This window comes from Amphiura filiformis, chromosome 16, assembly GCF_039555335.1.
Source record: "Amphiura filiformis chromosome 16, Afil_fr2py, whole genome shotgun sequence".
Taxonomy (NCBI): domain Eukaryota; kingdom Metazoa; phylum Echinodermata; class Ophiuroidea; order Amphilepidida; family Amphiuridae; genus Amphiura; species Amphiura filiformis.
The window spans coordinates 36,521,694-36,539,390 of record NC_092643.1 but is presented as its reverse complement, the minus strand read 5'-3'; the positions used below and the strand labels follow the sequence as shown (position 1 = coordinate 36,539,390).

Below are 17,697 nucleotides of genomic sequence, written 5' to 3'. Positions count from 1 at the left end.
TGACATCCAGGGGGGTCACTCCCATTGTGGCCTGTACACCATCCCCGATAATAAAAACGCGTAAAAAGGGTCGTTTTTCGTGGGTTGACACAATACGCGCGTAACTTGTTTAGGGTGTCAAAAGGGTAGCAAAATTGCAATTGCTAAATATGCGGAAATGAAATTTAGGGTATGAAATTTGATGTAAGGAATAAAATCCCTGTTTAGGGTGTGAGCAGGCTCGTGTAACCTGTTTAGGGTATCGTTTTAGCCCAGGGTTAAATCCTTGTTTAGTGTGGTTTTCAAAAGTTGATTATCACAGGCCACAATGGGAGTGACCCCCAGGTCATGACACTTGTTTGATTGACAGAAGATGTCAGACGTAAACTATATCATCTTGGGCCTTTTTACATAGCGGATTAAGGGCTGGGGTATGAGCGTTTGGACAGTATTTATTTTGGGACATCAGAGCACATCAGACATATCGAATTGCATTCTGAATACGAAGAATGTCATTCTGATATCAAATAATTTTGATTTTTGAAATTCGCAATTTAATACACATTTTATGGCAAATCATTAAAATTGATATTTTTGATATTTAACAGTACTTGAAGTAAACTTGATAAATCTGATGATTTATACTTAAAGTGTATGTAGGTGGGATGAAAAGCCGACGATCAATTGAAAATGTTGACCTTTCGTATTGAAGATATGTATTTTTTTCCCAAAACACCAAAAAAAAAAAGGTCTTTTGGGAAAAAATCCATATCTTCAATATGAAAGGTCAAAATTTTCAATTGACCGTCGGCTTTTCCTCCCTGCTACATACACTTTAAGAATATATCATTAGATTTATATAATTTACTTGAGGACTGTTATATATCAAAATTTGAAAAATATCAAATTTTTATAATTTGTCATAAAATTTGTATTATATTGTGATTTTCAAAAATGAAAATTACTTGATATCAGAAAGACATGCTTCATATTCAGAATGCAATTCGATAGGTCTGAGGTGCTCTCATGTCTACAAAAAATACTGTCTAAAAGCATAATAAACGCTCATTTTAGATCCCTTAATGTCAATATATTTTATTTTGAGAATTGTCTTGCGACATCCCACAAGAAGCATCACAAATTAGTAATTCAAGTCCTACACTTTGTCTTCTGTTTTTAACATACAAAACATAGACCAGACAGTCAACCATAAGCACTCAAAATGTGAGTCTACCTTTTGGAGTAGTGGCAAGAGCCTAACAATTTCCGCAGATTACGAGCTGATCAAATTATAGTCTTTTTCTGTCTTTGATTATAATTTAGTTAGTTTGATCCACAAGTTTTGATTAGTATGGCATGGCACACATGAACTACATAAATTATGTAACACCAACCAAATAGGAAGCTTCCTATTTCCCTATGTTATATTCATTTCAGATCATATAAAACATAGCCATCGTTCCACTCAGGCACCAGTCTTTTAGTTGATAACCCGAACAATAAAATCACACACAGTCACTTCTGATCCACTTCTGAATATATATGTGACCAATGTATTACCAAGTTGAAATGTAGAACCAGGGTTTTGGCTACGAGATGAGTATGGTCCTGCCGAGCTTGTAGGATCTGCCCATGATACTGATATACTTTGAGTTCCTGTGGGTACTATTCTAGTTATGTCAGATGGACAGTTGAAGACATTTGGACCATTGGTTGCTAATAAAGGGAAGAAAAAGACAAGAAAATTGGAATTAGTCAAAGATGTTTGGGTAATTTGTGTCACTCATCTTACCTGATGGATTTGCACAAACTGACACACTCATCATTTGTATATGAATAATAACATTGAAAAAGAAATCAAACAAATGCGAGGGCACGGTGGCTCAGTGGTAAGAGCCTTGAACTCATAATCTGAGAGCTTGCTCAGTTGACGTGCATGGGTTCAATTCCCCGTCCCACCACCGTGTTGCACCCTTGGGCAAGGTGCTTTGCCTTGCTTACCTCACCCCACCCAGGTGCAATGGGAAGCTGTTAGGGGTAGTCACAGTCGTTGTACTGATGGACCCTGCGCCACTTGTAGGCTGCAAACGTGGTTCCGACATATTCTAATGAGGGCGGAATAAATTTAAAGCGCTTTGAGGCTGTTTACGGCATAAAGCGCTAAATAAATAGCTACATTTTATTTGGTTTATTTTAAAACCATGTACTGTAATCTATGCCTATGGATCCAGTCATGATCCTACCGGTAAGGCATATGCAAATACCCACGTGGGGTCCTGATTGGTATTTAATTTTAAACTGTTATCATAATAATGTGTAAATATGTGCATAAACTAATCATTCATTTTGGTGCAGTAATGCACCCTTATATTGGTGACTTCACTCAAAAGCTATCAACTTTAGCTATAAAATAAATTTGTTTACAAGCATAAAAGCAAAACAAAAAACCCCACTGCAAAATCTGGGTGGGTCAGGTCCATGTAAAAGGGTGTGTAACTGGCTTTACCATTTGAGGCGAGCGATTGCTCTTGCTCTCCACCGCTCACCTAAACTCATTACTAGCGAGCTATTTTCCCCTCCCCATAGACACTAAATATTGCTCGCTGCGAATCACCATGATTAGCCAAAATTGTATCCAATTCAAGTTTCAGCATTTTCAATGAGTTAATCTGATAAACACATCCAAATTAAAAAGTCTCCACTAGTTCCATCCCCATTTAATCAGAGTCTGATGAGTTTATGGTAAAATAAAATAATTTATATAATAATTTTCTATACACTTTCCTTCGAAGGTTGATACCAAATTTAATATCAAAAGTTTAATCATCGTGAGCATAGGGCCGTTGTTTGGAAATTCGTGCAATTTTTAAAATGACAAATTACGAATTGACCACGCAAAAGCCAATGCATAGTATCAGCTTATCATATGTGGCCTGAAGCAACCCGTACAGGAATCAGTGTACACTTGCCTGCACACAATTGAAAGAGCGGGGTATCTGATTTGCATTTTGACATGCATGGGTAAACCTTTAATTCCCGGCCTATTCAGGCGACGTAATTCGAGGCACTCACGCTACCTCCGCTATGTGATACAATTCCCTATGTCATTTTTGAAATTGCACAAATTTCCAAACAACGGTTCCTGTGCTCACAATGATTAAACTTTTGATATCAAATTTGGTACCAACCTTTGAAGGAAAGTGTATAGAAAATAGTTATATGAATTATTTTGCCATAAACTCATCAGACTCTGATCAAATGGGGATGGAACTAGTGGAGACTTTTTATTTTGGCTGTGTTTATATTGTAATAAATTAGCCTTAATTCCTGAAAATGAAAGAGAATGTATTAACAGTGCAGAAGTATTTCATATTGGTACGAATGATCTTTCAGACCTACAGAGTGATTTCACCACTACATATTATTAGAGAGTGATTCAACCACTCATCTAGTATCATGCTAGCAAGCAATATTATTGACCACTTGCCTTTCAAATCTAGATGGCAAGGCCTGGTGTAAATTGACACCATGCATACTTGTCAAAACAGTGGGTATTTTTTCTCACTTAAACCAAACTTAAAATGTGTTACATATTGGTGAAATGGACAAAATTTTCATCTTGCAAAAACCTTTATGATTGAAAAGCATTTTGATTATGAATTTTGAAATAGAGAAAAAAGTAACTTACTGGAAACACTGACAGAAAAGGCACAATACGCCGTATTGCCAACTGCATCCTCGAAAATGTACTCCACAAGAAAAGAGCTTCCCATGGCAACGGTTCTCTGGGTTTCATAGTTTTGATTGTTTAGAGACGAACGGACACCAGATGGGTCGCTAGCGGTAGGAGTCCTCCATGATATAAACTGATCTGGTGAGCCCAGGGGTACTCTGCGTTCTATGTCTGATGCACAATTTGTGACGGTCGGTGGAGTTGTGTCTACCGGGCGACTGTTAACTATTTGAAGAGAAAATAAGCAAGATGAATTATTATGTGAAAGACATCACTACTGTAACATGCAATGCAGTTAAAAAATAATAATATGTGACCTACTCCCACAAAATGGCCATTAAGTCGCAAATTGGTAGTTTCGAGACCTCCTGACTGCTGAGTTGATGTTCTTTATTTGATGCACAACTGTTACATTTCGTCATTGGCCCCTGAACATGTTTAAAGCAAAACCTCCTATATAACCTCTTGGCAGTTTTGTTTTAAACATGTTCAAGGGCCACAAGTACATTTCCGGCCCAACAACGACTTGCAATATGTCTTTGTGAATGGGGCAGAATTCTACAAGCAAGTAGTACACTGCATATGTCCTTTGTGAAGGGGCCACAACATACACAATGAGGAATTTCCTAGACATACTACTGGCTTATACATGTGTGCATCACATAAAGAACATCAACTCAGCAGCCAGGAGGTCTCAAAACTACCAATTTGAGACTTGAGGCTCATTTTGTTGGAGCAGGCCACATACACTGAAATCAGGACCACTCTTCTTCTTCTTGATTCTAGTTCTGCCAAGTCATACATGTAGCATCCCATAGAAGCTCATATATTAATGGGGTCCATTATTATTATAGCTCAACAGCAGGCAAAGTCTTCAAGCTTTGTATGCAATGGCAGTTTTTGCAAATTCATAAGGGCAGATCTAATAACTCGAAATCTGTATTGCATGCCTTTCTATAAATGCAAAAATATAAAGACGGTGCATTCAAATATAATGCTGTAATGGGCGCCGAGTGGACAAATCTGTTGCACTACAAGGAACAATTGACCCTCATTAACAGGCGTTGCTGGACCTTACCAGTTGGTGTCCCATCTGTTTAATAGTAGTCATATAGCACCTGACATTTGGAAAGTAATTATGGGCAATGGCCAATGTTTTTTCAGGGTATATAATGAAAGACAGAGATACAAAGACTTTATCGCGTCTGACGTCACTGTCAATCAAATTCCCTACGATCCTTGATTGGTTAATAGTGCGTAAAAGGAAGGTCAATTTATCTGGTGGCGATCGGAGAAAAGGAATAGCAGAAAATGGTGAAAAATTACGTACTTTTGCAAGGCAAAAAGCAACTTTTCTGGGCATTGTTGACATGGTGCCTTCAGAAAAGAAAGTTTCCTATTATAAAGACCTAACTTTTGAGATGGTTTGTATGTTTGAAGGTGCAAAATAAACAATATGGCGCCCGAATATACCGCCGTGTTCAGCAAGTCATCATCATGACACTTGTAAACAAACCCTGCTCGAGTTTGATGATGTCAGATGCGATAAAGTCTTTTTATCTCTGTCTTTCAATGGAGTATGTCTAGTCTGAAGTTAAGAGTAACGCCATGTTGGATTTCACATAGGCAGATTCAAATCAGTGCGTTTATACAGTTGCATCACCAATGTAAGGACAAATCACTCTTCTACGCGTGTATATGCCCTGCTGGATTAGGTTAGCATGTGGTGATTCAAATCTGCCACTGCAAAATCCAATGTGGCATTGCTCTCAACTTGAGACGAGACAGATTATATAGTACGGCAAAGTTAAATTCTGAAAACCTAAAATTCACACAAAATGGGAATGTAAGTTCAAGCAGTATTGGGCATAGGCGTAGATCCTGGGGGATAGGGGATTTTGCCAGGGGGGATGGTCCATACAATCATCCCCCAATGTTGATGCATGTTTGTGGGTTTTTGACCAAATTAACCTCATATTTGGCCATTTTGTTAACACCCAGCAACCGTTAACCGTTGTGTTTCCGCTGACAGAAATACCGGGTGTCACACCACATGAGGTGGATCATGGTTGCTGGGTGTCCACACCTTATCACTCTGAACCGATCTGTTTCCACTGAGCACATTAACCGGTAACACTCTAAACTAAACCACATTATCCGCCAATCGCTCCCCAGTAGAAACACGCAGATAGATTCTGTGCTGTCATCTTACCTGGAATCACATTTACTTGAAATGAACACTCCCGACATACGGCCTCATTATTGCAGTAATTGATTCTCACATTATGGATTCTGTTGACCTCAAATAGATCACGCATTGTATTATGTGTTTGAGACTCTAACATGCCGTCACTTGTGATGGGTCCATATTGAACCAGCGCTGCCGTAAATCCAAATGAATCAGCTGGTACGATTAGGGGTGCACCACTGGGACAGTTGCGTATTGTAGGAGGTTCTGCATACGTAAAAATAAACAAACAAACCATCATAAACACAAAACTATACAGCATATCACAATAACAAGTTAGAAGTTGATTGGTTTTTCAACAACTCTTTCTATACTTTTGTAGAGTAGCCAACCTTTGTTAATCCGTGATGAATCCACACTTTTGCAGTAAGCGTATATGCCAACGCCAGCGCACATCCGTGTTACGTGTGAGCGCGTAAAATTTGTCACGTCTAGAATCTGTGTGCGTATCACGCTCACAAGTTGAATTCAGTATTTTGGAAGTCTGATAAAGATTGCCGTTATATTCAGTTTTATTGCTGATATCAACAGAAATCACTGATCTTTTTGTAAGGCGCGTCTACGTGGTTTACTTCACTCGGGCAGCTAGAACTGCCCTCGCGAAGTAAACCACGCAGACGACGCGGACGCATCATTGTTAATCAGTGATGAACAAAGGTGAAACATGATTGAATCCCTAATGCAGCTCCGACGCAATAACTGATCGACTTCAAACTTGGTATAGTGATAGGATATGGTGGCCTGATGTGCTGTATAGTTTTGTGTCATGTCATTTGCATATTTATGAACATTAATGAACTTATTTGCATATTTTGCCTACATTTTCATCAAGCTGCAGAGTGGATTAATGTAAATGTAAGCAAAATATGCAAATAAGTTCATTAATATCTATAAACATGCAAATAATATGACACAAAACTATACAGCACATCAGGCCATCATATCCTATCACTATACCAAATTTGATCAGTTATTGCGTTGGAGCTGCACTGTGGATTAATGAATTTGCTTCCACCAGGCCAGCCAAAGAAATATACAAAAAAACAACCAGGGGGGGCAAAATTTAAAAGTGAAAATAATGAAATATCCTCTGTAAATGTAATTGCCCTGGCTTGAAATTCCCCTGGTCAAGGAACCAGCTGCCCAATTATCTCAGTTTACCTGTATATGTTACCCACGGAGCTAATTCTTGTATTATGTAGGGAGCCTTAAAATCAGGAGATAGGTGAGGTCTGCTTGTTCTCTGTTGACAAGGGGCAGTCAGGGGCGGTGTACATGTCTCATTCTTAGGTACTTTGTCCTGAAGAAGTCAGAGCTACTCCTGACGAAAGCTTGACAGTTCTAAACTTGTCCGACGGCGAACCCGATAAAAACCCACTAATTGTTATGAATTCCCGGTCGTAAAAGCCTATCCCAAAATTTGAGCTGTGTCCTTGATGTTGTGTTGTAAAATGGTTGGCAAGTGGTCTCTTTGGCCACAGTGGTCAGCAAAAATATGTCACATGTGCAGAGGCCTGTGGGTTGGCATCATATGCTATAAATTCCTGAATTTATCAGCTTCTGCACTGTCAAGACCAAAAGAAAATCGCATGAAAATCTTCTGGCTTTCTCCATGTGTCAAAAACCTAATCTATTCATTTGGTCTTGACAAATGAACTCAAAAATAGCCGATTACTGTAAAAAAGGTAATTTTTGTGTGTGTAATTTTTCACGCAACACCAATTTTGAACTACATTGCTTGTTTTTAATTTCACAATTTTGAGTTTTCTTACATAGACCTATACATTAAAAGAACATATTTGTATGTTTTTATTTTCGTGGTAGCTGTGTTGCGCGCAAAAATTAATGTACCACAAAAACTTTCAGTTTTACAGTAATCAACAGACCTGATGAATCTCTTCAACCCCTTTAATTTATTACGACTTGAAATTCTTACTCTGAACTTACCTTCTTGTAAAAAGACGTTAAAGCTACACATCCTATTACAGTTGCCAGTTGAATCACAAAATGTGTAGATAACTTCAGTGTTGCCTAGTTGAAATAGGTCCCCGCTATTATGTGTAGCCATTCGTGTAGGCACCTCATTAGAGTTATCTGTGGCTCTGGGAAGTTCCCAAGTGACGCTTTGCGGTGCTGAGTTAATGTCAATCACCTGAACCACACCAGATGGGCAGGTACCCTGGACTACCACAGGTGCAGTAGTATCAACTGAAATATGCAAATGATCATCAAATGTGTTAACACTGCTGATTGGCTCAAAACCCTGCTAATTTGTTAATTGAGCCAATCAGCAACATGGTAAGAAAGGCAACTCAATTTGGGCAAAAATCTGGCTTTTCAATAATTTTTTTGCAAAATTTGCAACCATCTTTGGTAAATATTTCTCCAATTTGGTAAAAACCAAAAATAATGTTTTCAAGATATGAAAATGTTTTGACGTCATCTGCTTCTAGTGTGACGTCATCAAAGGTTGTCAACAAGCCATAAATCATCAGAGCCATAACATCCGGCTGAGGACGCAGTTGGTACTGTGAAAGCGCTCCCGGTAAGCGATCAAATTTTAAGTAGTGTTGAAGTCAAAAAATTCTTCTAATTTTATTTATATCTGGTCTTTAAAAAAGAATGACATATTTTTTACTAAAGAATACTTTTGTTAATGTTTACTAAAAAATGTGGGTTAAAAAATGTTGGGGGGGATTTGTGTTGTTCTTTTATACATATGATAGGCCTATGTATATGGTCAATTCCAGCGAAAGCAGGACAAAATTCTCTCTATGTTAACTTTCCACTTTAAAATGTCATTAATAAAGGAAATCACGTTATTGATGGAGCATATCATGTCACGTCCAATGTGCTCTCTTTGTGCATATAGGCCTTTACTAGCAAGTCATACCAGGGGACAAGTTATGATGACTTAAATGAATTGGCGTTACCCACTAATTCAAAGATAAAGCACCATATATGTCATTGAAGATCCTTCAATCAAAATGAAATTATTACCGGTAGAAAGACGTTTGCATGATCTCTCATCATATGTAAAACGATTGAATTCCACCAAAGTTTGTGGACTCTAGAGGCCATTAAGTCAATTTGGCTAATAATTTTGTTACCCACGTATCAAAAATAAAATGATCGTTCTGAAAATGTTAAGTGAATATGCCATAAATGACAATATCATGAAACGTAAGTTTCGTTCTATAATTCTGAGGTCCAAGTGATTATTTTATGCAAATACGTTTTACCCATAAAATTCCATAAAATCAAATTTGACGTTACCCACGTATCAACTGTTACCCACGAGTCCAGCAAATATAATTGCCATAACTTAAATTAACATTTAATGACTATGGACACTGAATTTAGTTTGACAAGCGCTTAAAATTGTAAATCGTAAAAATACCTTCACCGCTTTAAAAAAGAATCTCTGACGGTTTAAACTTTTGTTACCCACTTAATCCCGAATAGATGCTAACCTTGAAAACAAGGAGATTGTTTATTTTAAGTTTAAATCAGCACATATTCAAGCCATGGGTATGCTATAATTTTTACAGTACTTACAGTTTATGCACCTAAGAAACATAAACTCCAAACGGTACTATAGTACTTATAGCTTTACCCATTTAATTGGCGTTACCCACTTAATCCAAGGATTTACTCAGTAAATTATATGTTTCTTATGCATCTTAACATTTTGAAAACATGCGAAATAGGTTCCAAAACAGCCCTGTTTAATAGCGTCCTCTTGAAGGTATACTGAAGCTGTATCATGAAGTTTTGATTGATTATCCTAAATTACCATTTTTTGGGTAAATGCAATTGGTTAGAGAAACGGGAATCATTGAAACACAATGGAGGAATAACCGCATGATGGTTTCCAACCTTCTGTAATATTTTCTATTTTGCCGCTTACCAATACATACCTTCAAATATGTGTTACCCACGAAAATTTTGGTTACCCACGAATCCCTACTTAAATTATAGTTAACAATGTATTGATAGTGTTTTAGTTCATAGGAACTGTCAAACACGAGTTAATAGAATATTGCTGCATGAAAATATGGAATGATTTTACTAAAATAATAATATAAAACTGTTTGCTCTGTCTAGTTGAATTTGGCAACTTCATTGTTCTCAAAATGTTTATACCCAAAATGCCATAATGATCCATTCTAAATATTCCATGTAGTTTGTATTTTGATTAAAATTCATTTTAGTGCTATTGCAGCCTGAATTATTGACATACGGAAAAGTATTTTTTATTTTTATAAAAAAAAATAATAGGAATTGCTATTTTCCAGACGCTGTTACCCACTTAATCCATCCGAGATCCTCATCCTCAAGCATTTAGATACAAAATCTAACTTTATATTTATATGAAGTATTTGTTATAATCTTTCAAATAATACAGTAATGTTAAATGACAGCCACTTTGGAAAGAGTTCAAGAATTGACACAATCTTAACTGTACACCTGGTTCTTTCTTAAAATTTGTAATAACCAAAATATTTCTTTGTAGATATATGTAATAAAATTCTATTTTACGTTCAAAGTCTTCACCGATTTCTAGTGTATATGAGTCACACATAAAATATTGAAAGATATTAAAGAAAGTGAAATTGTATGGCGTACAACAGGTGAAAAATGCTTGAATTGTGGGTAACATGCATATGCATTTAACACTTTATTTGGTCTAGCAAGAAAAGTTATTTTTCAATCCGATGGCACTTCCACCTGATGATTCACTAGATATGATCGTCTCATTTGATAAGTCTAGAATTGAAAAGGAAAACATTTTCAAAATGGCCCCCAGAGAGAATTTTGGCCTGCTTTGGCTGGAATTGACCATATAAGCAACCATTTCCCATGCTTAACTCAATTTGGCCAAAGTTTTGACTTGGGTGGGTTTTGTATTCAGGTATGCAATTACTTACTTCCCATGCCAATGGAAACTAAAAAACTGCATCTACCCTGGTTACCAGACATGTCTGCGTATATATACACAACTGACACAGGACTGCCTCCTGCAAACACATCGCCAGATGTGTGTGTTCTGGAGATAAGAATGGTCTGCTGTCCAGAGGTATCGGTTACTGTTGGTTCATCCCATCGAACGACAGTTTCTGTTGTACCAAATGAGATGGACTGGAAGATGTCCGGTGGGCATTGCACATCTGGTGGAGTATCATCCACTGTGGGATCAAAGAAAAAAAAATCAATATAGAAATTTTTTGTACATATGTGACATGATCAAGGGGAATGAGTCGGATGTCGTTAATATTGTTTTTGAGATATTGGCAAAAACGGTGTTCAAATTCTTTTGTTTTATATTGTTTTCAGTCATTGATAAATTGTTCATAACACGGTAACCAGATGTCCGATTTTGATGGGGTTTGCATCAAAATGTAGCATTTGTAAACTGCCAGAAAATTCTGCAAAAAACTTCTAGTTGAAAATGGCCGACATGTGACTCATTCCCCTTGATCATGTCACATATGTGTAATTGTTGTATGTTTACTTGAAAGCATGTGGAGAAATAAATTGGTTGCATTCATCATAATAGGTATTCCAGTTGAAATCCATACATTTCTATGGAAGACATGACCTTAATCTCCCACACAGGGAGTGTGAATTTCAAATGGGGTCACCTGAATGGGTGACTCCATTTGAAATCTTCACCCCCTGTGTGGGAGATTAAAGTCATGCCTTCCATATGGGGTGTATGTTTTTAAACTATAACAGCCCAATGTTTACCTCCAGTGACAGTTAATTCAAATGTGCACGACGCCATGTTGTTTGCAGTATCTGTTGCTGTAACAGTCACTGTTGTCATGCCAACGTTAACATTAGTTGCTAGCACCGTGTTGCCTGTACTTTCAAAGAACATTATTCCAGGTGGAGTACTGGCATATTCCAAGGTAGGGAGTCCGCCATCATCGGTAGCTGAAGGTCGGGGGAACGAGACAGCTGTTGTTGTGCCCGTACTTGACCGCAGTTCTACTGTAGCTGGATCTGACGGACATAGTAGCTGAGGTGGTGAGTTGACTGAAAATGAAATACATAAAATAAGATTTAGTACAAAATGATGACGACAATTAAGATGGATATTCATGAACAGGTGACCCCATTTGAAATTCACACTCCCTGTGTGAGAGATTAAGGTCATGTCTTCCATAGGGGTGTATGGATTTAAACTGGAATAGCCCAATTTGGAGCAGACGACACTGATTAGTTAACATTTGTTTACACAAAATCTTCCCATTTTACACAAAAGATATTCAATTTATTTATTCTATGAGAACAAGCTTCTTCTTTTTAAATTTTGTTACTTGAAAAATGTGAAAAAGTGGCGATATATGGTTTCCCATTTGAAAACCTGTTTCTAAATAAATAATACTTAGCACTCAAAATAATATAGTTTCGCACTTTGAACCTTGGGTGTCCTTTCAGTCCCAAAATTATATCTTTGATTTGTAACACAGATTCGACTCTGTAACCTTCCATTTAAAGCAGGGCCGTAGCAAGTGGCCGGCCGGGGGTGCCATGGCCGCCCCACGTTTTGAGAAATTTGTTATGTTTTTCTTTTTTATCTCTATTTTAATTTGGGCATATCTGTAATTTGGCCACCCTACATTTGTGATGGCCGCCCCACATTTTTCAACCTTGCTACGGCCCTGATTTAAAGATTAGTTAACCTTGCATGCAGATAATTAAATATTCATTACACGAGGAAACAAAAATTACATGCACCTGTAACCGTCACAGTGAATGAGCAAGATGCCATGGTGTTTCCTGCATCTGTGGCCGTAGCAGTCACGGTAGTCCTACCAATACCGACATTAGATGCAAATATATCGCCTGTGTCACTATCAAAAAATGACACTCCAGGTGGAATGCTGGTATATTCAATTGTAGGTGTGACGAAGCTGTCATCCGTAGCCGTTGCACCTGGGAATGTCAAGAAGGCAGTCGTTCCTCCTCGGAGGGTGATGACAGGCTGATCTGGTGGGCAGTTTATCATAGGTGGTGCATCCACTATTGGAGAGAAACAGAATCATAAATTGTTAAATTTCTGGACAAGATTTTAGAAATTACCATCTGTGTGTGGGTAGAAATCCTGTAACCAGTGGGTAGTGTCATATGAGCATGGGGGATGTGTCCCCCCCCCCAATTGATTGCAAAAATTAGAAAATCCCATAGAAAAATTGCTGAAAAACAGCTTGTGCCCCCCCTCAATCAGACCGGGTGCCCCCCTAGTCAGGGTCGGTGCCCCCCCCCCATGTGATGACCCACGCTACGCCACTGCCTGTAACCATGGTAACCATTCAATACATCACACTATTTACAGGAGAATGTGAACAATGGCAGCCTAATCAACACATTATTACCATAATTTTTCCCCATCAAAATTGTTACTGGAATATTCTCCTATTGTTAAAAGAAAAACATAACATTAACAGAGTTGTACATTTTACACACAAAGAAGACTTATTTGCCAAAAAAACATTGCCATTAACTTTAAACCAAGCAAGGTTCTTGTTCTTGTTTTGGTTTGCTCCGCATGCAGAGCTGGGTCATTGCTTTCACTTGACCCCTGGATTGCTAAGTTTTAATTATATTGTTTGCTGGGTAACTTTATTATTTCTTCAGTTGATTTACTGTTGTGAACGTGGTTTGTAAATGGTGAAGTCTTTAGTTCCTGATATTGTCTTAGGGTTTGTGTACTTAGTATGTTGATTGATAGATGTTACTTATCAGTGACATGTTTTTCTGGTTTTAAGTGTTCAAGGAGATTCTGTCAAATTTTACTTGTTCTGGGACATTCGGTGAGATCGTGAATGCATTGGCATGTTATGTCTTGGTTGCAGTAGGCGCATGTGTTGTTCTTATTAATTACTGTTCTGCTGGTGTTGGCTGTAACTCTCAATGAGTTGATAGCGATTTGTGTTCGTCTGGGTAGTGGAGTAGCAGCGGTACCTGATGTATTTGGGATTGAGAATCTCCAGTGGACAGATGTTGACTGGGATGATTGTATTTGGTCTTGCCATCTTTGGTGTGTAATGTCCTTGAATGCCCTTGATTGTCGGCGACTTGGTGGTGTCTGTTTGTAATTTGGCGGTACCAGCTTTCGCTGCGGCATCTGCATCTTCTTTGCCAGGGATACCGGTGTGACTGGGGATCCAGTTACCAGGCACTGCAATTTATATATCACTCACAGAGAGGAAAATACCTATTAATTGATTGATTCCTAATGACCTTGGCCATACAGCTTGTTTGATGTTTGCAATCAGAAAGTTGCAAGCTTTAACAATTGTAGTTTGATTTCAGGCTATCAACAGAAAAGGCTACCCCTACACGTTTTCATCGACAACCGTGCACATTGTGTGTGTGGTTGTTAACAGTGAAACCGTGGGCCCACACAGACACAGACATACATCATGATCCAAACGTGGACTTCTGTGATATATAAACACTAACCGTGGACCTGGTATTTATTCACCAATGATAGAGGACCCTAGCCTATATGCAAAGTTATGCTGTATATCACCCTCTGCCGCTGTCTTACAGGGCTTTGTGGGGTTTGAGAACTCTTGAACTAATTCTTTGAACATATATAGCTCAATAATTATGGACAATAACTATTGCCTTTCTTACAGTGGCTCTAATTGGTTAAGTACATGGTATAATCATCTGAGTAACCAATGAGAATATAGCTTTTAAATTTCTTAGCACTTTTTCAGCCCTACTGGCCATTCTTACCATAAATCTGATTGGTTCAATATGTGATGTAGCCCTCTATGGAACCAATCAAAATAGTTCTTAGAAGACGATAATTTGGATGGTAATGCACATTGGGATAAGTATGGGAATATACTGAAGAGCAAAGCAATTCAAATATCTTTAAATATTTAACCCCCTGAGCACTACCTGCCGATATAAGATTGCCTCTGATTGGTCAATTACATGATATCTTCACTTTAATCACCAATCAGAATGGAGCTTTGCAAATAATTAACACAATTTTTTTTTGTGTGGTAAAATTATTCTAACAATGTTGCTGATTGGGTCAATTGATAATGAAAACTTCTTTTTGGCCAATCGGCAGGCAGTTCTCAAGGGGTTAACTAAGTTTTCAATTACCTGAAACAGTCAATGTGAACGTGCAACGAGCGCTATCAGTAGACGTCGCAGTTATGGTCGTTGTACCGCCCTGGACGTTGAAGGCACGTACAATTCGGCACTGCTATCATCAAATGCTACCCCACCAGGGATACTACGGTAGGTTATCGTGGGTTGAACACCGCTGTTATCTGTTGCCGTGGCTTGAGGAAAGGTGACAAAATTCTGGCCTTGTTGTAGTGTGAAAAATTGATCATCAGGGCAGGTGATTTGATCCACTGTAGAGAATAACAATAAGGTGAGAGAAATGATTACCGTACTAACGCGAGTATAGTCAAGTTATTTATTTTTTCGGTTTTGTAGTGTCCCTGAACCAACAGCTATATGCTAGGATCATTTGTGGTTGACTTACTAAAATTTAAAAAAAAAATTGCATGATTGTTTGTGTTTTTAAAGGAGTATTTCGTGATCCTAGCATCCTCTTTTTATGACATTTTCAGTACATATCCACGAAAAAAGCATATTCCCAAAATTTCAGTTGATTCCGATTTTGCGCTTTGCGAGTTATGCATGATTATGTGTATTACACTGCTCCATAGACAATACGTTGTAATTTCGTTCTGGTGCACCAGAACGAAATTCAAATTTCACGTTATCTTGGCTAAACGAATTAATCTGCAAGAGATATTTTGTACATAAACATTATATAGCCAGAGGTTTCCAGTGATATAAAAATCTCAACTTTTTTTGAGAAAAGTGGGGGGATGAGGCTGTAGATCACGAAATGCCCCTTTAATATGAAAATTGATAATTTGTATTCATGGTCATACTCTATTAATGATATCAAAATGCATACAAATTCAATGTCAACCATGAATGATCCTAGCATATAGCTGTAGGTCCAGGGACACTACAAAACCAAAAATAAAACTACAAAAAAAACATTTTTGGAAATTCGAGTATAGTCCCATCACCCCCCAATTTTGACAAATGTTCACCTAAACACAGGGTGGGACCGTGGGACTATACTCGGGTCAGTACGGTAATACAAATGAAGCCTAATAAATGGAAGTAAAGTAGGGGATACGCATCCTGCACAAGAACAAACAAACACATTGGGGAATGATTGCTCACTACGAGAGGAAACTGAATATATTAAAGAAAAGAATGAACAGTTTACCAACCCAAAGGGGGTGCAATTAAACATGACAACAAATAAATACAAATCCAGACCGGCACACAACCCAACTTGAAAAAAGGGAAAACTGCCCACGCGAAGTAAACCAGGCAGACGCCATGGATGCATCGTTGTTAAACGGTGATGAACAACAGTGAGACATGATTGAATCCCTAATATATCCATTTAGTTTTAATGTGAAATACCCCTCCTCCTTACAACCGCTATCACTAACCAGTTATAGTAAATGAGCAAGACGCCATGTTGTTAGCGCCATCAGTGGCAGTAGCAATCACTGTCGTCGTTCCAATAACAACATTTTGAGCAAATATAAAGTCGCCAAAGCTGTCAAAGAATTGCACTCCTGCTGGATTGCTGACATATTGACGTTTGGTGTGATTCCGCTGTCGTCGCTGTCGTCGCTGGCTACAGCCTTAGAAAAAGTGAGAAATGCTAGACTACTGCCTGGGTCTGGGTTAGCCGATTGGTTTGGTGGGCAGATTATTGTTGGTGGTGGGTTAGCTGTGATAATCAAACAAATAAAACTGTTATGAAAGCTTACATATATTGTTATTGTTAATCTTTGTGCCAAGTTTGTATTTTGATTAATCCATTTAAAGTCCACACTCCCTCTGAGGAAAACTTTGCAAATAGCTTTGAGTATGAATTTGAAATGGAATTAGCACATTAACCAACTCTATTTGAGACTCACCCTCCCTCAATGGAAGATTCAGGGTGAATCTTTCTCAGAGGGTGTATGAAATTCAAATGGAGATGCCAAATGTGTTCATTGCATTTGAAATCCATATTCCACCTGTAGTAGATATTTTTAAAATCTAGAATCTTCCGTAGATAAGTGTGGATTTTCAATGTAAAAGCCAAATTCATACTGTACTCTGATCAACTCGTAATTGGCGGGACTCATAACATTGTGGCTTGACAAAGGATATCGTACAAATAGCTTGGCGCACGACCTTCGCGAACCTCACTTTGCGTATTGGTTGATTGATACACGCTTTTTGTGACTTTATTGACGCGTGCATTAACAATACCAAATAATTCACGCCAACTATGAGCTGATCATAGTATAGTACTGGCCCACTTTGGGATGACAAAGAGGACTATTATGTAAATATTGGCAAACTCACATAAACAATTTACTTCGAATCTCAACCAGGACGACAAAGAAGCCTATATTGAAAATATTGACAACTCACATGCTTTGACTTTGGACAGTGGCGTAGCTAGGGATCGTGGTGACCGGGCCCAAGTATACAGGAAACAAAAGCTTTTAAAACCCATCTTTTTCAAATTTGATCAATTTCTTGTCATTGCTATTTCTTTCTTTGTTTTCTCTTATTGTAATGCACCTAGAGCTAAAATTGTATAGGCGCAATATAAATCGATGTATGTATGTATGTATACATAATGGCGCACAATATA

General features: G+C 38.0%; 2 protein-coding genes across 2 annotated transcripts in view; both read right to left on the bottom strand.

Moving 5' to 3' along the window:
* Positions 1–1,085: 1,085 nt before the first annotated feature.
* LOC140135941 (hyalin-like) lies at positions 1,086–16,669 on the bottom strand. The gene is made up of 9 exons (XM_072157636.1): positions 16,490–16,669; positions 15,099–15,355; positions 12,708–12,992; positions 11,712–12,002; positions 10,892–11,149; positions 7,908–8,168; positions 5,925–6,167; positions 3,668–3,937; positions 1,086–1,695 (listed from the first exon to the last, which is right to left on the bottom strand). Exons 3-9 carry the CDS (start codon positions 12,976–12,978, stop codon positions 1,460–1,462), a joined length of 1,830 nt encoding a protein of 609 aa, XP_072013737.1. The 5' UTR covers positions 12,979–12,992; positions 15,099–15,355; positions 16,490–16,669; the 3' UTR covers positions 1,086–1,459.
* LOC140172614 (hyalin-like) overlaps positions 16,547–17,697 on the bottom strand; it is a 76,795-nt gene continuing 75,644 nt past the window's right edge. The window contains exon 27 of the mRNA XM_072195751.1: positions 16,547–16,776. Coding sequence (XP_072051852.1) covers positions 16,547–16,776 — 230 coding nt within the window. The remainder of the gene's footprint in view (positions 16,777–17,697) is intronic.

Bases quoted from the DNA above. Each gene is read 5' to 3' on its own strand.
- LOC140135941 (XM_072157636.1), bottom strand. From the start codon at position 12,978: ATGATAAACTGCCCACCAGATCAGCCTGTCATCACCCTCCGAGGAGGA. The intron at 11,150-11,711 runs GTAAACATTGGG...TTGATCCCACAG, and splicing joins TGAATTAACTGTCACTGGAG to TGGATGATACTCCACCAGAT. The intron at 3,938-5,924 runs GTAAGATGACAG...CTCTTCAAATAG, and splicing joins TCAAGTAAATGTGATTCCAG to TTAACAGTCGCCCGGTAGAC.